The sequence below is a fragment of the Myotis myotis genome, unplaced genomic scaffold (assembly GCF_014108235.1).
Source record: "Myotis myotis isolate mMyoMyo1 unplaced genomic scaffold, mMyoMyo1.p scaffold_m19_p_1, whole genome shotgun sequence".
In the NCBI taxonomy this organism is placed as follows: domain Eukaryota; kingdom Metazoa; phylum Chordata; class Mammalia; order Chiroptera; family Vespertilionidae; genus Myotis; species Myotis myotis.
The window spans coordinates 85,406,805-85,430,962 of record NW_023416313.1 but is presented as its reverse complement, the minus strand read 5'-3'; the positions used below and the strand labels follow the sequence as shown (position 1 = coordinate 85,430,962).

The 24,158-nt window shown below is 37.2% G+C and overlaps 1 protein-coding gene across 1 annotated transcript in view; it reads right to left on the bottom strand.

Annotated features, from left to right (window-relative positions):
• LOC118665306 (collagen alpha-1(XXV) chain-like) overlaps positions 1-24,158 on the bottom strand; it is a 58,109-nt gene that overhangs the window by 12,362 nt on the left and 21,589 nt on the right. Inside the window, exons 4-8 of the mRNA XM_036326708.1 lie at positions 23,092-23,118; positions 20,738-20,782; positions 13,767-13,799; positions 13,296-13,331; positions 8,244-8,288 (exon numbers count right to left, since the gene is read on the bottom strand). Of these exons, the coding sequence (XP_036182601.1) occupies positions 8,244-8,288; positions 13,296-13,331; positions 13,767-13,799; positions 20,738-20,782; positions 23,092-23,118 (186 nt within the window). The remainder of the gene's footprint in view (positions 1-8,243; positions 8,289-13,295; positions 13,332-13,766; positions 13,800-20,737; positions 20,783-23,091; positions 23,119-24,158) is intronic.

The window sequence follows — 24,158 nt, the reverse complement described above, 5'->3', positions numbered from 1 at the left end:
AACCTGGATCAGGGGAAGGCAGGGAAAGTAGCTGAAATGTGATTCAAACACAAAACAGTTTGGGGAAATCACCTTTGGAGTAAAGCAGACTGTACAAAAATGATGTTACATAAGTTTCCAGGGCAATAAACAGGGGAAGTAACTATTATATTGGACTATAAAGTGATTCTCAGACTTGTGTTTGCATATCTAATCTCATTTAGTCAGTGGGAAATAGGAGACTGCTAAGTTGGAAATTATTCACACGTATTTGTCTAAGTAGACAGGTGGGAGTGAGGTGCAATAGAGGAAATTGGCACTATAATGAAATTAAGCTCTTAGATTAACTTTAATGAAGAAACAACTAAATCTAGAGGGCATTTTTCTTTTTATTTTTTTTACAAGTCAATGACCTGAATTAGAAAATCCCAATTATAATTTCAATGAGTCATTTTAGGAATAACATGGGAAACATGAGGCTGAGGTCCTTTGAAAAGGGCAGATGCTGGCTCCCATAATCAGGAAAACATAGACGTAAGCAGGTAAACAGAAAGTAAAATAGCTTTACAATTAAAGTGAAAACAATAAAATATGACATTTTCTTAAACAACATTAATCTTTTCAGTTTATGATGTGTTAGTGCTTTTCTTATGACAACAAGAAATGTCTAAAGAAAATGGAGGAAAGCCAAAGGCTTCAAACCAATGAAAAGCAGAGGAATCACTTAAGGAGAGTACTAATTACCTCTGAGCACTTTAATCTGTTTTTCTCTCAAGTGTCATATACATTTTTTCCTCTCCTTTCAGCTATTCAAAATTTTCCTGCCTCTTTATTTACTCACCATCTCAAGTGAGGTAGCATTTTAGGTTTTTACTTTTGTTATTGTTGAGAACAATGTCAACTGGGATTCTGTTCATATTGGTGCCACTGACTGTGTGAGGAAGGGAATTAAAAAGTGAAGGCAGCCAACTGAAAGATCTTAAAATGTAATTGCTTGCAGTGTACCTAATCAGGGAAAGAGAAAAGTAAAAAAGAAGGAAGAGAGGAAGAGGAGAAGAAGAATAAGGAAGGAATGGAGGGAGGGGGCAGGAGTAAGATGGAGGAAGACAAGAGGGGTGAGGAAGAATGGAGAGGAACAAGCATCTCAAAATGTTATATTCCTCTATCATGGCCATAACAATTAAATCCAGGTTTAATCTGTTGTTGTTTTTTTTTTTGGTTTGTTTTCACTGGTTCCAACTAGATCTATCCTTGGGATAAACAAAAAAATAAATAATATCATATTTAAATCTTAAAATAAATACAGAGTTATGACTTAACCACAGCCTGGAGATAAAATATATGCAACACTATCAGAATCCTAATACAATCCAAAATGTTAATCACTAAAACACAATTAATAGTTGGCATCATATTTTGCTACCCAAGCCACATGTTAACCAGTGATTAAATGGTTGCCAGAGAAATAGAAATCTCAGCTCTGTTAGTGGTATTATAATATGGCACTAATACAGCATCGAATTCCAAAAGGAAGGAACCTTTGGTTTAATTTTCTGGCCTTGTCCTGGATATTGCATCTGATTTCTTCCTGAGTTGTTTCATGAGTTTTGTGCTTTATTTATTCTTAACATTAATTAATCAGCTCACCACCAATGAATTAAATAACCCAGGTTTCAATCCCAAGACTGAACACATTTCCTTGTGTTGAGCTGGTGGGAGAGAGGTGGTTTTGGCAACTACACTGAGACCCAGGTTGGCAGCAGAAATGTTATGAATTCATGATGAAGCCCAATAGAGGCCTGGTAGTAAACTGCTGGAAGTGGCAGCAGCTGGAAAATCTCACACATGTTGCCCATTTAAACAGCCAGGGCACACAAAGATGCAAAACCAAGTCTATGGGTTTCAGCTATAGCTGGGATGAAAGGTGGATCTTCACATGACCAATTTTGAAGGGCCTGATAGTTTCACATTGATCTTTCCAACTACAGCTAACTGTTTCGGCAACCACAACTTTGATCTTGTAATGTGAAGCTCAATGAATATGTCACAGTAACTAATATGTACTATGTTTGAAAACTTATCCTATTTTTTTCACCAAACAGTAGTTCCTTTATTGATGAGAGTGTCAGTATTAGAGAGCACGCACACTCTCTCTCTACTTTCTTTCATAAATTGGGAATATGTACAGAGAAATGAAGTGAGCTACCAGGAGATTTAGCTATAGGAAGGTGGGATCTATTCACTCTATAAGGTAAAGCAAAGATACCACAAAAATAAGATTTTGACTGAAGTCACTTTTGCTCAACTCATTTGCTATTTTTTAAAAAATTTAAAAAGCCCATTGAGATAGCTTAAATTCTGTGTATTCTGGCCAGTAAATAAATAACCCCAAGACAAAATTTAAAACCTTAAAATAATGCAAACAACTACCATCTTTACAAACCAAGAAGGCAACAAAACCTGCCCTTCTGTAGTACAAAAAGGCCAGTGAAGTCTAGGAATGCCTTAAGAACTTGACCTTTCTGAACTCTAACAAAGACCACTGAAAATCTGTACCAATTTTTCTCCAAACCCACATGTGATACATAGCAAGGAAGTATTTCAGATAACCTTACTTTAACTTTTAAATGACTATTGGGACAATTCACCTAACACCAGTTTGTCAAATTTACATAAAGGATGTCCTTCATATAGATGAGAAGAGTCAGCAAATATGGGAATGGGATTATTACTCAAGGTAAAAAAGGAAGAGACAGACAGCTTCATTCATACAGAAATGGCTCACCAGGTGTTTCCCTATAAACTTCCAGAACTCAACATCTGTTATATAGAAGGGTGGACAGAAAGTCCTAACTGATTAGCTCTTGCCCACAGAAAAATCTCTGGTTTTTCATTTATTACCATTTGTTTTATTTTTATAAGTCATTATCAATTAAAGGAGCAAAAGATATCATTTTTTAACCTGTCTAAAAAGACTCCTCTAATACCTGCTTAAACCAAGCCATGTTTTTTATGATATTTATTACCCTCAAGCAGATTCAATCTTCATTGCCCCCCAAAACAGTACAACAGGGCTCAAAAATATGTGATTTGCGTGGGTGCTAAAAGCATCACCAATAATTTTGATTAATGTGTCTTGACACTGAATGCATTAGCCATACAATATTCTTCTTGCTTAAAGGCTAATTAGAATTCAAGTCAGCATGATACCTGCTTTTGAGGATTACAGCAAGAACATTTGTTGTAATAAGAACCTCCAGGCAGCCAGTTTTGGTAATGATTGATTTGTAAAATTATTGAGGGGGAAAAAATGAGAAAGTAGAGCTTATCCCAAAAACATTTATTTCCCTTTAGGATCAAATTTGAGTATAAATTAAAACATCTTGGTGGTTACAATGAAAATGAACTACTATAACAGGTTTATTTAAACCCCAGAAAACATATCTTTCTGATTTTTTTTTCTTAACAGAATTACATCATGAAAGCACATTTGGTGAATTTATTGGAAGTTTTATTCTGGCTGCTAAAAATCTCTGATTTCTGGTTGTATGAGTTTCCTAATTGGACTCTTAAATTATTCAACTGCTCAGACACACTTGGTGCAAGCAGGAAATAATTATAAGTAACAATAACAATGTTATCCTTTTAACCGGTATTTCTTCCTTTTTTTTTTTCTTTTAGGAATTCATTTCATATCCTATGTTACTTCCAAAAAGTTTCCTCTGCTATTTTTAAAATGTGATTTGATGTGTCTGAGGAAGAAACCTCCTCTCCAGTGGATTTAAAACTTAGGTTTCTATTAGATTATTTAATCCTAAGAATGCCAAAATAAATGTTCCCATCACCTGTAAAAGTTAGTCTTTATATGATTTAGTGTCAAAGATGATTTCATATAATGAGGTACAAAGTGTTAGTTACTGTCTCATAGCCTCCCGATCCTCAAGTTCTTGTTCTAAATGTCAAATTTTCACTAATGGAGAAGCCAGAGCAAAAATATAAAGTTATGAGAGAAAATACTATATAAATTTATTTGCCATCTAAATTATTTGATGTAATTTTTACTGTTTTATGTCTCCCTACTGTATTAATTTCACTGTACTATGTACATTTTTTCAATTTCTTTTCTGAATATGAGATAAACTGGTGGTCCATATTGAAAGGAGAAAAGCAAGCATTGAAAAATCAAAATATGTAAAAAACGTCTTGGGCCTTACCCAGTTTGGCTCAGTGGACAGAGCGTCTGCCCTCAGAATGAAGGCTCCCGAGTTTGATTTCGGTCAAGGGTACATACCTCAGTTGCAGGTTCAATCCCTGGCCCTGGTTAGGGCGGGTGTGGGAGGCAACCAATGGATGTGTCTTTCTCACACTGATTTTCTCTCTCTCTGTCTCTCCCCCCTTCCACTCTCTCTAAAAATCAATGAAAAATATCCTCAAAGTAAATAAATAAATAAATAAACAAACAAATAAGTAAATAAATGCACTGTTTCTCATTTCTTAATGTCACCTTCATTGAGACATAAAATCTTAGGGCGATGTTTTATTTAAAAAATGTCTTGGGCTTGGCAACACCATGATTGAGGCCTAGAGAATTTCTTAATTCATTTGTCAAGTTTCCTTTTGCTTTTGTGTGAACAGTGTCAGGAAGGAGAACTTTGACAGCACCATGTCTCACACCCAGAACACTGTATCCCCTCATCCTTTGTTCCTGGAACACACTTGGGTGATAGGAAGAGAGGAATAGTATGAAGCCATGTTTCAAGAAAAAGTAGGTTATCTCACTGCTCTTAAAGGTAACATTCGCCCATCACTGCAAAGGAATTTTCAGAATTTACATCTATTAACCTATAGAGTATAAATGGCTTTATGTTCCTTAGGTTATTGATTTTTAGAGGGAGAGAAAGGGACAGGGATAGATAGAGAGAAAAACATCAATGATGAGAACCATCCATCTGCTGCCTCCTGAATGCCCTCTACTGGAGATCGAGCCCGCAACCCCAGCATGTGCCCTGACTGGGAATACAACCTGTGACCTCTTGGGTCTACCCTCAACTGCTGAGCCACACCAGCCGGGCGATTATTTTCATTTTATAAGGAAATGTAATGATATAGATTCATGAACTGGTGAGGGGCAGGACCAGATCTGCACCGTGGTGATCTGGCTCTGCAGTCAGGGGTCTTGACCCCTGCTCTATACTCCTTAATTACTAGGGTCATATAATCATAAAAGGGCTAAGTAATGTATTTACATTTTTTTCAAAATAACTGTGGAGAGAAAAAGGCTTTAAAAATAGGAACTTTGAGTCTTACGTTTTTATGGGATATCAGAAAAGCTAGTTATAAATTTTGCCTATGAAATATATATTTGCAAGCTTGTTTTAAAAAATAATTTTTGGAGTTCAAATCCTATTCCAGAAGATCAATGTCTGCATGGTACATTGTGCATAATTTAATTTTCCCAGTTGAACATCTTGACACTCTATGAACCATGAATGCATGAAATAGGAATTCCAAATGTCTTCCACATGGTGAGAGGACTTTCTAGTACTTGTGCAGGAAGCTGAAGAGCAATTTGAAATTAAGCTATGCCTGTTCTTAGTGACTTTTATTATGTATGCCTAAGGTAGTAGCACTTTCTCTGAGTGGGACCCTGAGGTGACAGATGAGTCTGCTGTCTGTATTTAGGCACTTTGCTCATTTCCTGAGAGCTGTGTGGAAGGCATTTGGATGCTCATTAAATTTCCAACCATTGCCCGAGTGCAACAGGTGGCAAATCAAAGCTTCCCTGGTATGTCATGGCTGGTTTCCTCAATGTCTTGGAAATAACGGATGGCATTTGCATGCTCTCCGTAGCACCAGCAGATAAGAAGGAGATGAATAGCAACAGGAAGTATTTCCAAAGCATAAACAAACACACAAGTTTAGGGAGGTTATGACTAATGTTCTTGCTACTGCACTTTCTAAATACATACACAGTGGTTTCATCTTTTAAATATTGTTATCTTTCAAACTATGAAATCATGAACTCTCCTGTGGCTAGCTACCTAATAAAAGCAGGTATATTCAAGGAATAATAACATCACAATTTAATGGAGCTATATCATAAAATTACAAACTTATAACTCTACATTTATGACTATTCAATGAGTACTAATGACTATGATATGTTCTTAAATTGTCTCCTTTACAAAATTACTTATTTATACCGAGAACCTTCTACATTATAAGGAAAGCATGTCAGTCACATCCTGAACCAGAGTGAGAAGACAGGCTTATTCATCCAAAAATAGAATCTGTGATTTAAGTAAACTTTTAGATAGTTACCCAACAGTCCGTGGTAATTATACAGAAAAGGTTTTTGTCACTAGAATCACTAGTCAACGTTGGAAAAGGAAAAAGAATTGTCAACTATATGATCTTGACAGAATTTGACTGGCAGTTGCCTATGACTCTAGGAATAAAAGCATTTACGGGGGGTGGCAAATCACCAATATTTTTCCCGATTTGAAAGAGTTTGAAACATTCAGATTAGTCCACAGATGACTAGAAAAATGACCTGGGGTATTTTAGGACATAAAATAACTAAAAGGTAATGATAATAAACAGTAGTAACTGAAATTGTTTTAAAGAAAAAGGACTCAATACCGTCACCCTATATATGCTCTCTCTCAACAAGAAAGTGCCTCATGCTCAGGGGAAGAAACAACTGTATTTCAAGGCTGCATGGAGATCCCTGCTGCGGACCTGGTGTTGGCAGCCCCTCACCCTGCAGGCAAGCGCTGCAGGAGACGCAGCCCAGGTCCTTCCAAAACGCTCCTTTTAAATGCCTTCCTCTTATTTATAGTGCTACAAGGTTCTTTATAATTAATGCCGACTATGACTTTCTTCAGTTTGTTTTAAAAAATCTATGACCTTCCAATCATTTTTAAAAAGCTCCTTTTTTAAATGTGAGAGAACTACTAAGGAACTTCCATAAATTAACTCTGTAATATGAAATCACATATTCATTTATTAAGTTATTTTGGCTAAATATCAAATGATAAGGAAATAATTTGGCTTTTTAGTAAACTATTGTCATAGAGTATACTTTTTCCATGGAAGAAACCAAGGATTAATAATACATTAAAAACACACATCTGAACTTCAATAAACTAATCTGAAACCATCGAACAAAAAGCAGAACCAAAGTTTCTGAGTGCCAACCTAGAAGACATAGCTTTCATGTCTGTTAATTACACTAAATATACCCATAAAATATTATGTATGATACCAGATGATGTCTGGGAGCTCAATAATTTAACTTATTTATTCTAAAATCTTATAATTTCATCTAACACACTTCAGATACAACCTTCATAAAACAGTATACACAACCCTCACAGTGAAACTAGGAACATTAATTTTAGAATGGTCTAATACATACTGGAGATTAATTTAAAACTCTACAAGGTGATAACAATAAAAATATATTTTTAAAAAAACCCACCTCTATAAAGTGAGAAAAATGTAAGGAAAAATCTACTTGCATTGTGTTTCCCTATCAAACAGCTCTGGAATTTAAAAAAGAACTTTAAAATAAGAAGCTGATTTTAAGGGAGTACCTACAACTAAACAGAGCTTTTAAGCCTTCTCCGTTGCCATGTTGAAAACTTTTGAACAATTAAAAAATATTTCTTAACATTTTTAGATGGTTTAAAAATATGTAAATGATGTTTTAAACTAAGTTTTACACAATTATTTCAAAAGATACATAAAAAATTTATGGGAACGTATGAGTCAAAGTAGTTTAGTAAAATGATTTGTACTTTTCAGTCAGAATTATTGACAGGAAGTGGAAGCACAAAACATTTTAGAGGGATTGTTATAATGAGCGAATCATAAAAACAGCTGCCCAAGTGTTAGATTTATGGGGATGTGAACACTATAATTCTGGTAAAATATCTGTTAAGATCTTAAGAATAAAGCTAAATGTGAAGGTAGGCATTCTAGACTTTAAAGAATTTCTTATTTCCAACAAAGTGGCTTTTACATTTATTTAAGTTAGGGGCATATTAGGTTACATAACAGAAAATATAGTCCAGAGAGTGATGGAAAACTTTAAAAATACCTATGCTTAATTTTTAATTAAAAAATTCAAGTGGCTGAGAGGTGAGTATTTAAAGAACAACACTATCTTTTCAGTTTTCATTCCCCTCCTATCTTTGGGCAATTTCTGTGACTCTCACACTTGCAGTTCTATGAAGCCAAGGCTGTCAGTCAGTATTTACCTTTATCCCCGGGAGTCCAGGAAGCCCAGGAAGCCCTGGTTCACCCTACACAGGAAAATCACACAACATTATAGAACAATATTCACTCATTCACGGTCTCCGGAGAAAAGCATGGCAAGTGTTCCTCACCGGATGCTTGCCATCTGCATATACACTGTCTCCTTTCAAGAACTTGGTGAGATTATACAGCTCAGTCAACTCTTGATTCAGAATTGGTTGACCCTTTTGCAGATTTTCCTGCCAGTTCACTGCTCACTGGCATCTCTACCAGAAGGCAAGAAAGAGAAGCAAAAGGAGAACGAGCTCCCACGTTTTATTAATTCCTGGTAAATGGTTTGCTGGGGAGGCCGAAGCTCTGCTGAAGTGAGGATTATGCGTGCATCTGAAGAACGCCTCCGAGCCCAGTCTCTCTTACCTCAGATAATCAAGAGTTGGCTGTGTGAACAGATGGTTACATCAACACAATATACATTAAAAGTCGTGCTCACTTTTAATAAGTATAGTAAGATTTCTTTTCCATTCCTGAATGATGAGAAGATAAATGCATGGTTAATATTATACTTAACTCCAGCCCATATTTCTGACAATTGTTGAGTCTGGGTAACCCTGCCTAGCAATTTAGGGCTAATGGTACCATGCAGCTGTTCCTGAGTACAGGTCTCAGATTAAGTGGCAGATTTGGGGTGAGCACACTGGAGTCATGATTAACCTTCTCATTTTCACAGAATGGTCTACATTATTTTAAGTACAAAGTATAGTGACAAGAGGTTACATGCTTAGAAAATCTCCTGAATTCCACTAAAGAAGCATAATGGAATTGCTGGAGAAAATGAAAGTCCATCTTGTGCTGGATTGAGGTGACTATTTGTGGAAAGTAAAAGGGTTACACATTTTCACGACGGTCAGTCATTGGGAAGATAACTATACTGAGACAGGAGTATCAAACTAATAAAGTGGTAGAGGAAGGTATTTCTTTTCATCTAAATGCTTTAACAACCTTCATTTCAAAAAAAATCTACTAAGAACAATCAAACATTTCATTTTTTAATATTATTACCTTCCAATTATGAAGAGTCATAACTTGCTCTAGTATTATCACTAAATGGCGTCATCTACTGTGGATTAAGCTGTATGGTTAGACACAGAAGGACAATGACTTTCCTGATGGTTTAGGTCAAAGGTGCTTCAGGAATGAAAAAGAAAAGCTATTATGTATGAAACTACCAATAGAAGTTTGCATTGTGAACGAGAACACTAAGATGAGATTAAGCCAGAGAAGAAAGGATGATTACTAAGCATTTGCTATTTCATTCAAATAATACCTGTCCAAATAAACTATAATTCATACAGATACTACTTTATATATTTGATTTTCTTTTTTCTTCCTCCTTTTTCCTTCAATCAATTAATTTAGGAAGATTTAGTAAAAAGTGCTGGTATCCATATTTTACTGAAGATTCTCTTTTACTTTATTTAATATATATTAATATATATATTATACTGATTTCAGAGAGGAAGGGAGAGGGAGAGAGAGATAGAAACATCAATGATGAGAATCACTGATTGGCTGCCTCCTACATGCCCCACGCTGGGGATTGAGCCTGTAACCCGGACATGTGCCCTGATCAGGAATCGAACTGTGACCTTCTGGTTCATAGGCCGACTCTCAATTACTGAGCCACACCGGCCAGGCAATTCTCTTTTATTTAAAAAAAAAAAAAAAAAAAAAAAGGCCCTGGAAAATACTACATTGCAGTAGAGTATACAACCAAAAAAGTAAATCTATTGGTGACAAATCTGTAGTTCTGTATTGTTTTAGAAAAGTCTCCTAAAACTCAGGACATTCTATTTGAAACATATGTGAAAATGTATAGGTTTTAACACTGTTTCCCAGCAGTTCTCACCACACCCTTCCCTCTGGCCAAATTAAAAGGATCATATGACTAATTTGAAGAAAGATATTTATATACACATGCACATATAGACACACACCCATGTTTTCTAACAATGAGAATGACTTATAAGATATTATGGAATATATTTTAATGTAGATTGAATACTTAGAGACTTTGAGCATATAGTTGTTCCTTACATTATATGTGTATGTATGCATGTAAGTGTAGAGGTTATAAATGTATATATTAATGAACAAATGTTTCAGAAATTAATATTTCATAGTCTTGTATTTTCATAAATTTGACATTTCCAAATTTATGTTTACTTAAAAAGTGGCCTAAGAAAAGATTATAAAATATTTAATGTTATGCGTTGCGGAACATCTCTTAACAGTTTTAGGAAGATATTTCTTCCTATATAAAATTTCTATCTTTATACCATTAAGGCTTATTTTCAAATTAAGAGAGAGTAATTTAGTTAATTCCTCCATTCTTGCCTACTCCTTGGTTCAGAAGCTTCTCTGAGTTGAGTTCTTGGGTATACACCACCCAAGGTGAGATCTAGGTCATAATTAAGAATTGGTTTGTTATTCCACTTGAAGAATACTTGTCCAAGTAGACTAAAAGTCACACAGATACATTATACTTCTGCTTTCCTTTCCCTTTCACTCTTTTCCCTACACCTTAGGAGGTCTCTGTCTACTGTCAAAGTAAGAACACTGCCTTTACCCTATGTTCCTGTGATGGTCCACTGTCCTTCCTGATAGAGTTCAACTGTGAGAGTCCCTTCCAATGGGGGATCAAGTATCTTTATTTACAAAGAGAAGTTGGGAAGGAAAGGATTATGTGGTGAAACACAATATCTACACACTTCATAAACATATATACACACTCTAACTCATCTATCAATCACAAATAAAATACTAGACAGTGGAAACTAATCAAGGGGCTTTTCATTTTCTATTTTTTCTGGGAATGTCCCACATGCAAGAGCTTAAGTGCCAGTGAACTCACAGCACAGTTTTGCAATGGTGAGAAAAGGGCCATGAGAGATCTCTTGAATTGATTTTGTAGTCACTTCTGTTTGCCATTTTCTAATCTAAGTAAGCAAGCAAGCATGGAAATACTCTACTTTTAAATTAATGTTGGGGTAAGTATTGCTAAATCCAGACATTAGACAAAGGAAGTCATAAATATTGTGGGAAAGTGAGATTGCGTCAAAGGGTAGAATCTGGCCTAAATATTAATGAAAAAGATGCTGCTCATTTCAGGGCACATGTTCATTCAGGCTGGCTGAAAACTTCCCTCAATAATAATTTAAAACAGGTGCTTGATGAAATATAAAAGAAATTCAATGTTTCCATATGCAAATCTACAAACTCCCAGAAATGCATCTGAAGTATATTTCTAAAAATTTATGACAAGGCAATGTTTTATCAAGCAACTGAAAATCAATTTTGATCTTCATTAGCTGGGTGGAGGGGGTTTGGTGCAGGTGTGGAGGAATTGAGCAAAAGAGAAAAAACTCACGAACATGAACGATAGTGTGGTAATTGCAGGGGGATGGAGGAGGGCTGAGGGAGGTGGAGAAGGGTATAGGGAGGATAATGGTGATGGGAGGAGATTTGACTTGGGGTGGTGAACACACCATACAGTGTACAGATAAGGTGTTATGGAATTGTGCACCCGAAACCTGTATAACTTCATTAACCAGTGTCTTCTCAGTAAATTCAATAAAAAGGGAAAAATTAAAATAAAAAATTAAAAAGTGATAAAAAGATATTAATGGTTGCAGAGATTTCTTTCAGAGATATCACAGAATTGGAAAGCAGCTTAAATTTAGCCTGTAATTTTTACTAGGGGACCTAAAATTAGATCATTGGAGAAGATGAGTTGTTTTTTGTTGTTGTTTTTCAAACCAAAGCCGACCATGGATCTCTATTAGGATGGCATCGCTAATTTCAAATTTCTTAAGTAAAGAATCAAGAGGAAATCTTAGGAATTGAAGAGCAAAATTTTCAGAGTTCTGCTGGGCTCTTTGGAAAAGTCTCAACTTTGCCTGAAACTGGGCCGGATGAATCATTACTCTTAGATTCTTAGTTTCTAGAGGGAAATCTATTTTTAAAGTAGAGAAACATTTAAAGAATGTGAAAGACTCAAAAATTACTTTAAACCCACCAGTTTAAAACAAAGCAATGATCCTCTCAGTGACTTCAAGAATGTGGGGACAATCATTTTATCACGTTTTAGGGTTCCAAACTACTACAAGGGAATTGATTCTCTCTTTCCCTTTACACGAATGAGATAAATTCTATGTTTTTATTCATGTCCTTCCCCCACCCCCGCCCCCCTACATCAGCTACTTCTAGGCAAAGACAGAATCATGCTCTTCAGAGATTTAACCTAATGGGGAATTCACATGTACTTGTTAGCTATAATATGTCTGTTATCTCAAATCTGACTGCACTGGGCACTGATGGCCAGATGCGGTGTTAATAGACTGCTAAGAGTTGTTTCCTGCCTCAGACTCAAACGAGAATATGGATCTAAACACATTCACTGCATGTTCTCTCATGCATCCCTGAAGTGAAGCACAAATGATAAAAATAAAATTATGTCTATATCTATAGATTGGTTAAAGTGGTTTGGCTAGTGTCTGTAATTAAATTTCAGTTCATGAACAAACCTCTTTGTATAATGTAACAGTCAATGCACAGATAGATATTATTCACAGAAAAATTGTCAGTAGGGTAGTATTTGAAACGAGAGGAAAAGGAATATAATTTTAAAAGAACTGTCCATCCTTCCCTATTGAAACCACTTAGTAAATATTCATTTCTTCTCATGAAAGATAGAAACATGCACAGTGTCTTTAAACGTGCAAGGTAAATTGTTGCATTCCAACCCAGCTGGTCTTTGTCAGGCTCAGCACATGCAGACTTTAGTTCATTAGGCATCCTTTTACACACACACACACAGTGTGTTTTCACTTCTGTGGCAGCATCACCCCTTTTAAAACGCAAAACAATCAACAACGCTCAGCATGCAAAGCACAAAACCCACCTCATTTTGCAACAGTCATTCTCCTACTACACAGCGGATAGTAGATAGAAAATGGTGACACAGTGCAAAGATCACACTAAAATAAAGATATTACCTTTTGCCCTGGACGACCAGATTCTCCAGGTTCTCCCTGGCCAAAGAAAGCCAAAGATGAAAAGGACAGTCTTACAAGAATTTTCCAAAACCCTTATGCCTCTGGACACGCTCACAGAGATGGCCCAGCCTCCTTGATCACATATATTTCATTTATTTTATTCTGTTACTCTACATCTCACTAGACAAAGGAAATGCTTTTTTTTTTTTTTTCTGTGAATATACCTAAAGCTCACATCCAAATCCACATTTCCATAAAAACCAATCAGAAAGGGAAGAGAAGGCCAGATCTCTTATTAAGCCTTTATCAGATTTCCAGCAGATACTTCCTGTTGTATTTGGAGGCTGATCATTGCAGGAGAATAGGAACAGTTATAACCATCAGTGGTGGTAAAAGAGAAGAGAAAGCAGAGGCTTATAAAAATAAAAACTGTAACTCCTGGGGAACACGCTCTCGCAAGGTTAGCGTTACCTTAATTCCTGCAGCAGATGATCCAGGGTCACCCTAAAATAAAATCCATGAGAGATTATTCCACAAATTATGGGAACAGGAAACACACAAGTACACAGAGAGCCATTATCGACAAGGGCACTCAAGGGAACCCCATGACTAATGGGCTTAACTAGGCTCCCGAAGATTTTGTATCAATCTGTCAGCTGTTAAGATGTCAACAATTTCCAAGATAAACAATGTACTTTCTAAAAACATGGGTTTACTTTGAATGCAAAATACATAAGGACCATTATATTTTTGGAAATTACAAATATATAAATAAGGGCCTTCCCCTTGATCTACTGCTAAAATTGTGTTCTAAAGCAATACATTATAATTTTGGGGATCTGGAATTTTGGTTTTCTCTCTGTTTCTGGAATTTATTAATGTCAATGGCTATCATTTAGTGGGAGTTCCCTGACCCTTCCAGTCTTCACAAAGTCAGGGTTCAACGGATGAAGTCAAGGGTTAATGACGCTGTGCTGGAAAAAGCCACGCAGCATGTCAGCTGGCCTCCCCTGGAAGCATTGTCCCAGTTAGGACCGGCACGTTTTTTCCAGCTTTACACTTATTTCATTGTAACCCAGTCACCCGAAAGTTACAGAATGATAAATGGCTTGTGGGTGACAGGGACACATGGAAGATCTGAGAGAAAATGTTGAGATAAAATCTGGTTTTCTAAAAGGCACTGTATTCCATCCGGATTTCACAGAGGGTGTCTACATTTCGAGAGCAAACATGTTACAAATAAGCAGATAGGGATGAGTGGAAATGACCATGGAGGATAGCTGAGAATGCGGCCTTTTCTGAAATGAGGCCAGCAAAGGGCCGGCATTTTCAAGCTCCTTCTAGTCCTCCGTCCCATGAACACAAAGGGAGAAAACTTAGTTTCTTGAAACTGTTATGAAAATGGAAATAGCCACAAGGGAGAAAGGCACATATTGGGATTTCCTCAGCTGTTCTAGCTGTGCAAGTGCTCAAGGAGCTCTGGGGTCTATTTCCTTGTTCTAGGGTTAGGAAGCTGCTCATCAATCTCATTCAGAGACAGAGAGAGATAAGGCGCAGGCCTCTGCATGCTCACATGGAGCACTTGTCCCCTCTCTTATTCTTACCGCCTCTCACCTCCTCCTGTGGCTGACACCTTCTCTTTCTTTGGATCTTGGCTGAAGTGGCTTTGCCACAAATAACCCTTCACCAACTAATCAACCAACCAACCAGCCAACCAACCAATATGTTTGATACACATATGGTGAATAAACAAATCTCAAAACACAGTATTTTAAGCAGATCAGAAGTCAAGAACCAAAATGAAAAAAAAATTTTAGGAAGGGAAAAAAGCGTAGGAAGGAGATGGAAATAATAAATTAGCTTATTGAAGAAACTGATATATATACTAGAGGCCCGGTGCATGAAAATTCATGCACTGGAGGGGGGGTCCCTCAGCCTGGCCTGCCCCCTCTCACAGTCTGGGAGCCCTCAGGGGTGGGAGGTGACCTGGCAATCAGGGGAAGCCGATGCCCCATCACACCTCTGCTGCTGCCACTGTACACCTCTGCTGCTGCCACTGTTGGAAGTGCAAGCCTTGGTCAGCCCTGGTTACCTGAGCCTCAGGTGGCCCTGGGCAGCTGGGCAGCCACCATCTGAGGTTCCCTGTGGCTTGGGCCAGCCCTGGGTGGCTGGGGGGCTGAGGGGACTAGGGGACTCTGGAGGCAGGTGTGTGGCAAGGCTGAGGGGACTGGGCGTCGCCATCTTGTGGCTATGGGTGCTGCCATCTTTGAGGGCATGGCAGTCAATTAGCATATTCCCTCCTTATTGGCTGTGAGTGCCGCCATCTCTGAGGGCATGACAGTCAATTAGCATATTCCCTCCTTATTGGCTGTGGGCACCACCATCTTTGTAGCCTGCTGCTCAGTCCTTTGATTGTCCCTCACTAACCCCCCTGCCAGCCTGGTCACCCCACACAGCCTGTTCGATTGTGATGGTCAGTTGTGACGGTCACTTAGGCTTTTATATAGAGAGATATATGTGAGTTTCTTTGACATCTGTAATTAGTATTAGCCAAGGAAAAAATTAAACCATGATGAAACATAAAAAGAAGACTCCAAATATTATAGAATGACAATGATTTTTCTTCCCAGTCATTAACAATCAATTGAGCTCTAATGGGAAGTGAAATAAATGTGGCTAATAACACTTATATGTATTTCTACTAAATCAAGTCTGAAAGCTATCAACACAAATGAATCAATTTTGCAAGATTTTGCACAAGACCTTTGTATTCATAAAAGCAACTTTGACTTGGCTAAGACTCCTCTTTCATCTCATTTAGACCTCACAAAACTCCCATGATTTAGGGCAGATATTACTATATTCATTTAATAGGTGAGGAAATTGAAGCAACTAGAGACTACGTGAATTTTGGGCTTCCTAAATTCTATTGTCATAAGAGAAGTATTGGTTTATTTTATTTTGACAATAGGATATAAAGGTTATAGTAAACTGTAAATAAAGTTGCTTGTATTAACTGTAGGTTAAATACATTTTTCAGTGTTTTAACAGAAAGTGGCTAGATAATGTGCTCATGAGAAAAAAGACTAGATTTAGTTCTCAGAAAGTGAATGGAAAAACAAAAAAGAGTTCTCCAAAAGACTGATTTATTTGTGGGAATTGGAGCAGTTTCATTTGTTGGACAACTATGAGTGATATTTTAATTCTCTTAAAAAATTAGAACTGTGAAATCTCAAGGAATTTTTATATCTTTTAAGTGGCAAAGTAACTGCTGGAAGACATTCATAAGTTAAACATTTTAAAGGATAATGCCGCAAGTAGTGGGAAGAAAAGTCAGTGTTTATAATCCTCATTCCTCTAACAGTGAAAACAAATACAGGATTCAAGTAGGGGGAAAAAATCTGTGCATTAAGTATACTCTTAGCTTTATAAATTGGTTTGGAAACAGAAGTTTTCATGGGGTAAGTCATAAATGGGGAAAATACTTTTAGGAGATACTCGAGGTAAATGAATTTGACTTCAGTATTTTTCATTCAAGCACACAGAGTTATTTTTAGTTGTGATTATTTTCAAACACAAAATTCAGTATGTAATTATATGTATGTGTTAATAAAGTCTATGTGGGTATATAAAGTGAATGTGGCCATATTTCTGTCATTCATTTAATAAATATCTATTGAGCACCAATTATGTGCCAGCCATGTTCTAGATGCAGGGATGCTAGGAGCTGGGTGACAACAGTGAACAATGTAGTTGCAATCCCCGCATTCACTTACACATGTATACAAAAATATCACTGATTGAAAGCATCAAAGATACTTTCTTTTCATTTAAATAAAAAATAAAATCTGGGATAGGAAGAGATTCTCAGGTTTGGAAAAGTCCGTGTCACTGTAAATACACAGAAGACATGATACACAAATGCACAGCACAGGAAAAAGTTCTCCCATTCAGTGAAAATAAGAAACAGCTGAAAGCAACAACAACAAAAATATTTTTTTTAAAGATTATTCATTCAATAACTATTTGTTCTCTTCCAAGAACTTGGGCTGGTGCTAGAAATAGAACAATTTGGTATCATATAGTTTTTTCATTGTTTGTGTTTTCTTTTTCAGTGAGCTGAATGCCCAATTAAACAAAGAATTAAGTAAATTGTGATACAGGTTCTGAAAGGGATCATAAGGAGGGCTGTGGGAGCATATAGTAGGTAACCTAACCAATTCAGAGGAGACTGGAAGGCTGCCCCAGAAAATGACATAAATTCGTTTCAGTGGCCTGAAGAATAGGATTAGGAGCTGGAGGTGGAGGTGGACAGAGCAAGAGTGTCCTAAGCTATAGGAATCAGATGTGCCCAGTTAGAGAAGACTCTGCATTGATCGGGGGTAGGAGCACCCACGGGGATAGCCCTTTCTTTACCTGTGGTTTTAAGTAAAGAAGACAATGTGCTTGGTGGTTCCAAATAAGAGTGTGGCTTCTGCAGCGGCTCAAGGGATGTAAATCACAGACGTTATGTAGCCATACACCAAGAAGGCGGTGTGTTTACGGGAATGGAGATGGGGGAGCAAAGAGCATGAAGGCGGAGCTTCTGCACCCACAGATAAAATTGCAAATAAAAGAGTGACACTGCCAATCCATCCAGTGCACCGCACAAACGCCTACTTTCAGGTAGAGGGAAGCAGATAAGAAGCCCATTTCCACTTTTGTTGGTGGGATCCATACTCCGAAGAGCAGACAGAGCCTTCCCACAGTAACCCCACACATGACTGAAACCAGTTTCTGGCAGGTCATTCTTAAACCTGGAGTGCACCACACTCGCTGGCCACGGGGACGCCCTGCCCAGTGGTTTTATAGCTGCACAGCATTTCCAGATGACCAGGCTGGAAAGGCTTAGATTGCTTTCCCATCCAAAGGCACCGAGTTGGATCAAAAGGGGGAAAAAATCCTATTAAAATGAATCAGTCCATGATGTAATTTTTACTACATCAATGGCAGAAATGAAGCGTTTTTTGATTTTACATCTCCAACTTGGTATATGATGAATTAGTTTCACATACTAAACCCAAAGGCCATGAGAAGAGTGTTTCCAACATGCCGGAAACAAATTATGTGACAGAAGCAGGAAATGTTTAAAAAACACATCAAAAATTATATTCCAATTACAGCATTGTCGGGGATGAATGCTGCAGGTCAGATTACATATTATACGCTACAGATTCCTATTTACAATTCCCTGTTTAGACCCGTTGCAAGTTTATAGAAATGATTTCCGTTTTAACTGAGGCATTTCTTGCACTTAATTTCAGTTGACTAATAAAACTTCTTGATAAAAAAGAAAAACAACCAATCTAGTTGATTTCAATTTCCATGTGGTAAGAAAGCTAACATTTATTGAGAGTTTACTATGTGTGAGTCAGTATGGTAAATGATTTGCATTAATATAAAAAGTACGAACAGTATTCCTTTGAGATGAACATGGTCTTGTAAAAGAAAAAAGTTCCTTTACTATTGGAAAATTACATTTTAAAAATGTGTGATTAAAGAAACAATTATTGGCCTATATTCCAAAAAATGAAGCTTTAAAAGTATATCTTCTGAAGCATAAAATTCTGTACATAAGTTCACATAGGCGTAGTTCAGACTTGGCATAATTTTTTTTTAACTTGAAGAAACTGCTCTCTGTTTAGAAGATTTCCTGTCTTTAAACTGAGGTGGCAACTATGGCCCAAGGGCCAGATCAGCTACCCACCTGTTCCTTGTATAGCCCACGAGCTAAGAATGGACTTTATATTTTATATAGCTTTAAAAAATCAACAATAACACTTCACAATACATGAAAATTTCACCAATTAAGATTTCAGCATCCAAAGTTAAAAAGCATAGGGCACAGCCATACTCATTTGTGTATCTATTGTCTACAGGCGCTGGCACACTACAACGACAGAGCTGAGTTGTTGCGACAGAGGTCATCTGGCCCACAAAACCTAAATATTAATTTCCTGGCCCTTTATAAGAAAAGTTTTGTTAATTTCTGCTTCTAAGCAAAACAAGCAAAGTCAAATATAACACAGGTTTACATATCTAGAGTTTGAAACTTTGACTTCGAGAATCATCGAGGTATATCATCGTTCTCATTAGTATTAAATATATTCATGTCCTATTTGATTTCAGCATGATACTTAAATTTGGCAGGTAAATAGAATGGGCCTACATCAGTGATTCGCAACTAGGGGTAATTTTGTCTTTAGGGAACATTTGGCAACGTCTTGAGATGGTCTTGGTCGTCACAACTCAAGGATGCTACTGGCATGCAGTGGGTAGAGCCAGGAATGATGCTAAATATCCAACAGTCCCCACAACAATGATCTGGTCTTGTCAGTTGTGCTGAGGCTGGGAAACCCCAACCTCCAAGAAGCTGAGAGTCTACCCTAATTGTTGAGTGTGTTTCCATGGCTAGACTGCTCCATGAATACGAACATTCCTGCTACTTGGTGACATTAATTCATTCCTGCCACCATGCCATAGTTATATTAATATTCATAAGAATGAGAAAGGTAAAATTCTCTTTATTTTATGGGTATGTTTTTATGAGTAACCATTACCCATCTGTATTGAAATAATTTCCAAAGTGGAATGTTCTTATTCTGAACTATAAGCCTAAATAAATAATTCCGTTCTTTTTTTTCAGTACTCAACCAATTTAGGTTGATTTAAATTAAAATATGACTGATATTCTATTCTCAGTTTCTTAAAAAAGATATTTTCCTTCATTCTTCACAGATAGCACAAGGGGAATAAAGTATCTTCCTTAAGTCAAAGATGTCTGTCAGTCTGAACTGAGGCAAAAGCTGCCATGATCGTTGGAGGGAAAAAGAGAGGGAGTAGGAAGATGAGCCACAAGACCACTGTACTGTGAACTGTTTAAAAGACCAAAAATAACGACAAAAGGCTGACAAAATATCCAGATTGAGTACATTTCAAGTTGAGGCAAATCTTTGACTGCATTTGAGAGTCTAATCAAGTGACATTTACTCTCGAACTTTTAAATCTCACCCCAATCCTCTGACGTGTTCTCTCTTAACATTGCGACAAACAGAATCACTTTAGAAATGCTATTTGTATATATGCAGATAAAGGGAGTGTGCCCTTTACACATGAATAAGTGTTATTCCTTGAAAGCCTGGAAACCTAGCTATACATTTTCTGAAATTTGTGACATACCATTTTATGTTTAAAATATTTAAATTTATGCTATGAGCTTGAAGAATAATCACCTTTTATATATTAAATATTTAAATGTTTTCTAAATTTGTAGAATTTTCTATTTTCTTATGAAACAAAGGTACTACCATTCACATATCTTTTTCAAAATTTCCCATTTTCATATATACAGAATACTCTTTCTTGCTCATACACATACTCTTTTGTATTTGCCAACACTGTACCTTTTCGCCCGCATCACCTTTGGGACCACTCTCGCCAGCATCTCCCTAAGAGGGGGAAAAAAGCGATACTTGTAAAATACATTGGTGACATTATACAAAGAGGATTTTCCATTATTTTAAGTTTTCTTTCAAAAGCACCATATATTAAAATCTGTTGCAAATGTTCTACTTGAGCAGCTGACTGATATCACTGGTCTAAATAGATTTTTTACAATGAACATGGCTGAGCAGTTTTAAATTACTCCATGATATTAATGAAAAGGAGCAATTTCTCTGACTTCCAGTAGCTTATCCTGGCACTTACAGCTTCCTTCACTCGATCTCTTTCTCCTCTGCTCAAAACTCCACTGTAACACAGACTTTCTCCTGACTGTTCCCGCAATGTGCCACATGCCTCACCACCTCTGTGCCTATCCCGCCACCTGGACCCCTGGCTCCCCCTTTCCCTTTGATCTGTCTGAATCCCACTCTTGTCTTGAAGCCCATCTCAAATCTCCAGGGCCTCAAAGTGCATGAGTCAGCCCTCAAGACCTGTGCCCTGAATATCGGACTTATCTCTACTTATATGTTTTGCATTTGTGAAGTAAATGTTTTTGATTTTGTTACAAAACTGCTTTTTTAAATCAAAACTTGGGGAGTTTATGTTTCCTTGGTTATTTTTGAGATTTCCTATGCCTATTCCCTCACTAACATCTCCTTTCTATCCACAAAGCAATGCATTAGGAAAAAAAAAGTCAGCTGTTTATTACCCATGCTTTGCTTCCTTAAATTCTGAATTCTTTGTGTTTCGTAGCATGTTATGGTGGAAATATCATGGATTTGGAGCCAGAGAGCCTAAGCGCAACTCCAAAACTGACTGAGCAAATGAAATTTTCTATGCATCGTATTTTTCATGTGTGACATAAGGGCAAGAATACTTTATGGGGTGGTAAGAAATAAACAATGTACTGTGTGTAAAGCAGCTAGGACAGTCTCTGACACAAGCTGTTAGCAACAACAATGCATTATTGTTCTTACACTCCATAAGCCCTCTGTCTGTCTTCAGAAGAGGTCACTTTTTTTTCACTTAAAAATTTCCTTAAAATAAGAGAGAAACTATTGATGACTGTTTCCCTGAGAGAAGGAGGGGTGGCGAGGGAGGAAGACTTTTTTTTTCTTTTTCTCTAGCGTCTTTTCTTGTTTCATAAGCATGAAACTAACCTGCTCAGGCCTTTGTCTGGTGACGGATACCCCACTGCAGCCTGGAAGCCTGAGCTACTTTATCTGAGGAGCCTGGATGGTGCTGGCTCTGCCCCTTTTTCCTCCTGAGTGTCCACACAAAAGAGTCATCGGGTGACTAATTAACTTCAAGTTAATTACCATGAACTGGCTGGATGCCATGTAAATGTACTGATAATCTGTTATGAGGGACCTCAATAGGCAGCATACTTAAAAAATTGCTTGCAAATCCCTTTATTAAAAAACAAAAGCAAAGAAACTAACTTTCTCATTAGGAAAACAGGCTCAGAGCAGACAGACATGGGACAGAGGGTCTGAGTGTCCCCTCTGGTTTGCTCTCCTGCCATTTAAATAAGTGGCTTTTGTTCCTTTTGTTTTTCAACACCTAAATTAGAGTTACATTCAAACGTTTGCTGGATCTTTAGAGGTATTTCTTTGGGGAGGAGAGGTGATGATACTGATTTGTCAGAAAGATCAGATCACTTATGAAGAGCATTATGGAGTATCTGGAAGTTTCCTGGCAGACAGCTCACTTCTCAAACACTATAAAGAAGCATGAGAACCAGGAAAATTAGCTTTACAATATGCTCTGAGAGTCTAAAAATGATCAGGACATGCCCAAAGGTAGTAAGGAAGGACAGCAAAGAGAAATTTAACATATGGCACTCTTCTTCTTTTGTTTCTCTTTTTGGTTTTTATGGGAATTCTTTGTGGGGCAACTCTCAGTATATTCGCTCCGGTAAACATCTGTATCCCTTTAACTCAGTGACCTAAGAAGCAGCAGAGAGATGTGGATGCTCAGAAAAGCACTGGAATGGCATTAGTGAGCAGGGAGAAAAGAAATTTTGCAGGCCCAGGGATTTCTGAAAGTCATTTAAACTCCAGACATAGAATGTTTAAATTTGCTCCTTTTCCCTCCATTTCTTTAAGCCCTTTAAAAATTTCTTTCTATACATAAGAATTACACAATTTTCTCCTTCCACTAATTAATTATGAAAAAAACTGGTCATTATATCTATATCTATACATCTATATCTAAATCTATTCATCTGTCCATACTTTATACAGTTCTGCTTGGTACCTCTTTGGGGGAAGGGGAGGGGGGGAAAGATAAATGTGGGTAGAATAAACCTCACCTTTTCTCCTCGCTCTCCAGGTTCTCCCTGGAGGAGAATAAAAGAACAAAGATTGAGTGACATATTAAATTGTAAAATACCCAATTAAGCAATACCAAACAAAATCAGATATTGAACATAGTTGATAAATCATATGTGACCCTTTTGGGGGGCAATATATAGTTGCTACATGAAAACAAATGGTAATATGAGTTTCTGGGAGAATTGGGCATGGATATCAATATAAAATAAAATCTTAATTCTTTGCCTTTAGAGGACTAAAGAAAGATATTTAAGATTATCATCCTTAAACTGGGCTCTAAGGAGAACAGTGAGGTGGCAATTTAATGTCTTGGGCAGTTTTTTAGTTTAGGACTTTGTATTCTGCCTGAACTCAGAATCAGTAAAGTGAGTGAGCACATCTTTGCACGAAGTCTTTATTCAAAGCAGCCCCTGGTACATGGACTATTTCAGGGTTTCAGAGTCCCCCTGTAGTTCTGTCTTCTCCTATCATAACCATAAATACAGTCCTGAACTTGGACCCCTTCACAATGTCGTGAACTCTCTTTACCCTACCGGTAACCAGCATGTTTCAAATCAGGTGTACTTTGGGAGGCACTGGCACCTTCAGGAAAAACACCAGGATGGCAGAATCAAAGTGAGTTTAGGTGAATGTCTTTACTCAGAATGATGACCCCGTCACTATGTGGACTAAAGTGAAAAACCGTGCTCTGCAAAGTATCTCATTTTCACTTTACCCGGGAAGGGACACGGGATGGCGTGGGAGAGTTCTAAAGTAAATTATACACGTTATGAGAATATTCCCTTTACACAAAGTGTAAGTGCTGCCATGAGATCAACTGCTTTGAAAATGGTTTAAGGTGATTATTGTGTTTTTAAAAATTATAACCCACTCTAGAAGTCAGTTTGGAGTCAAGATTATTTTCATTCACTGGAAGTCAGCCTGACACTTTGGCTTTCTGAATTTTCTGACTACCTTTCAGCGCTCACCATCCATCGAGGGTTGCTAGGCAACAGAAGAATAGCACTGAGAACAGGCCTTGAGCATTAACTCCTACCATTTGGCT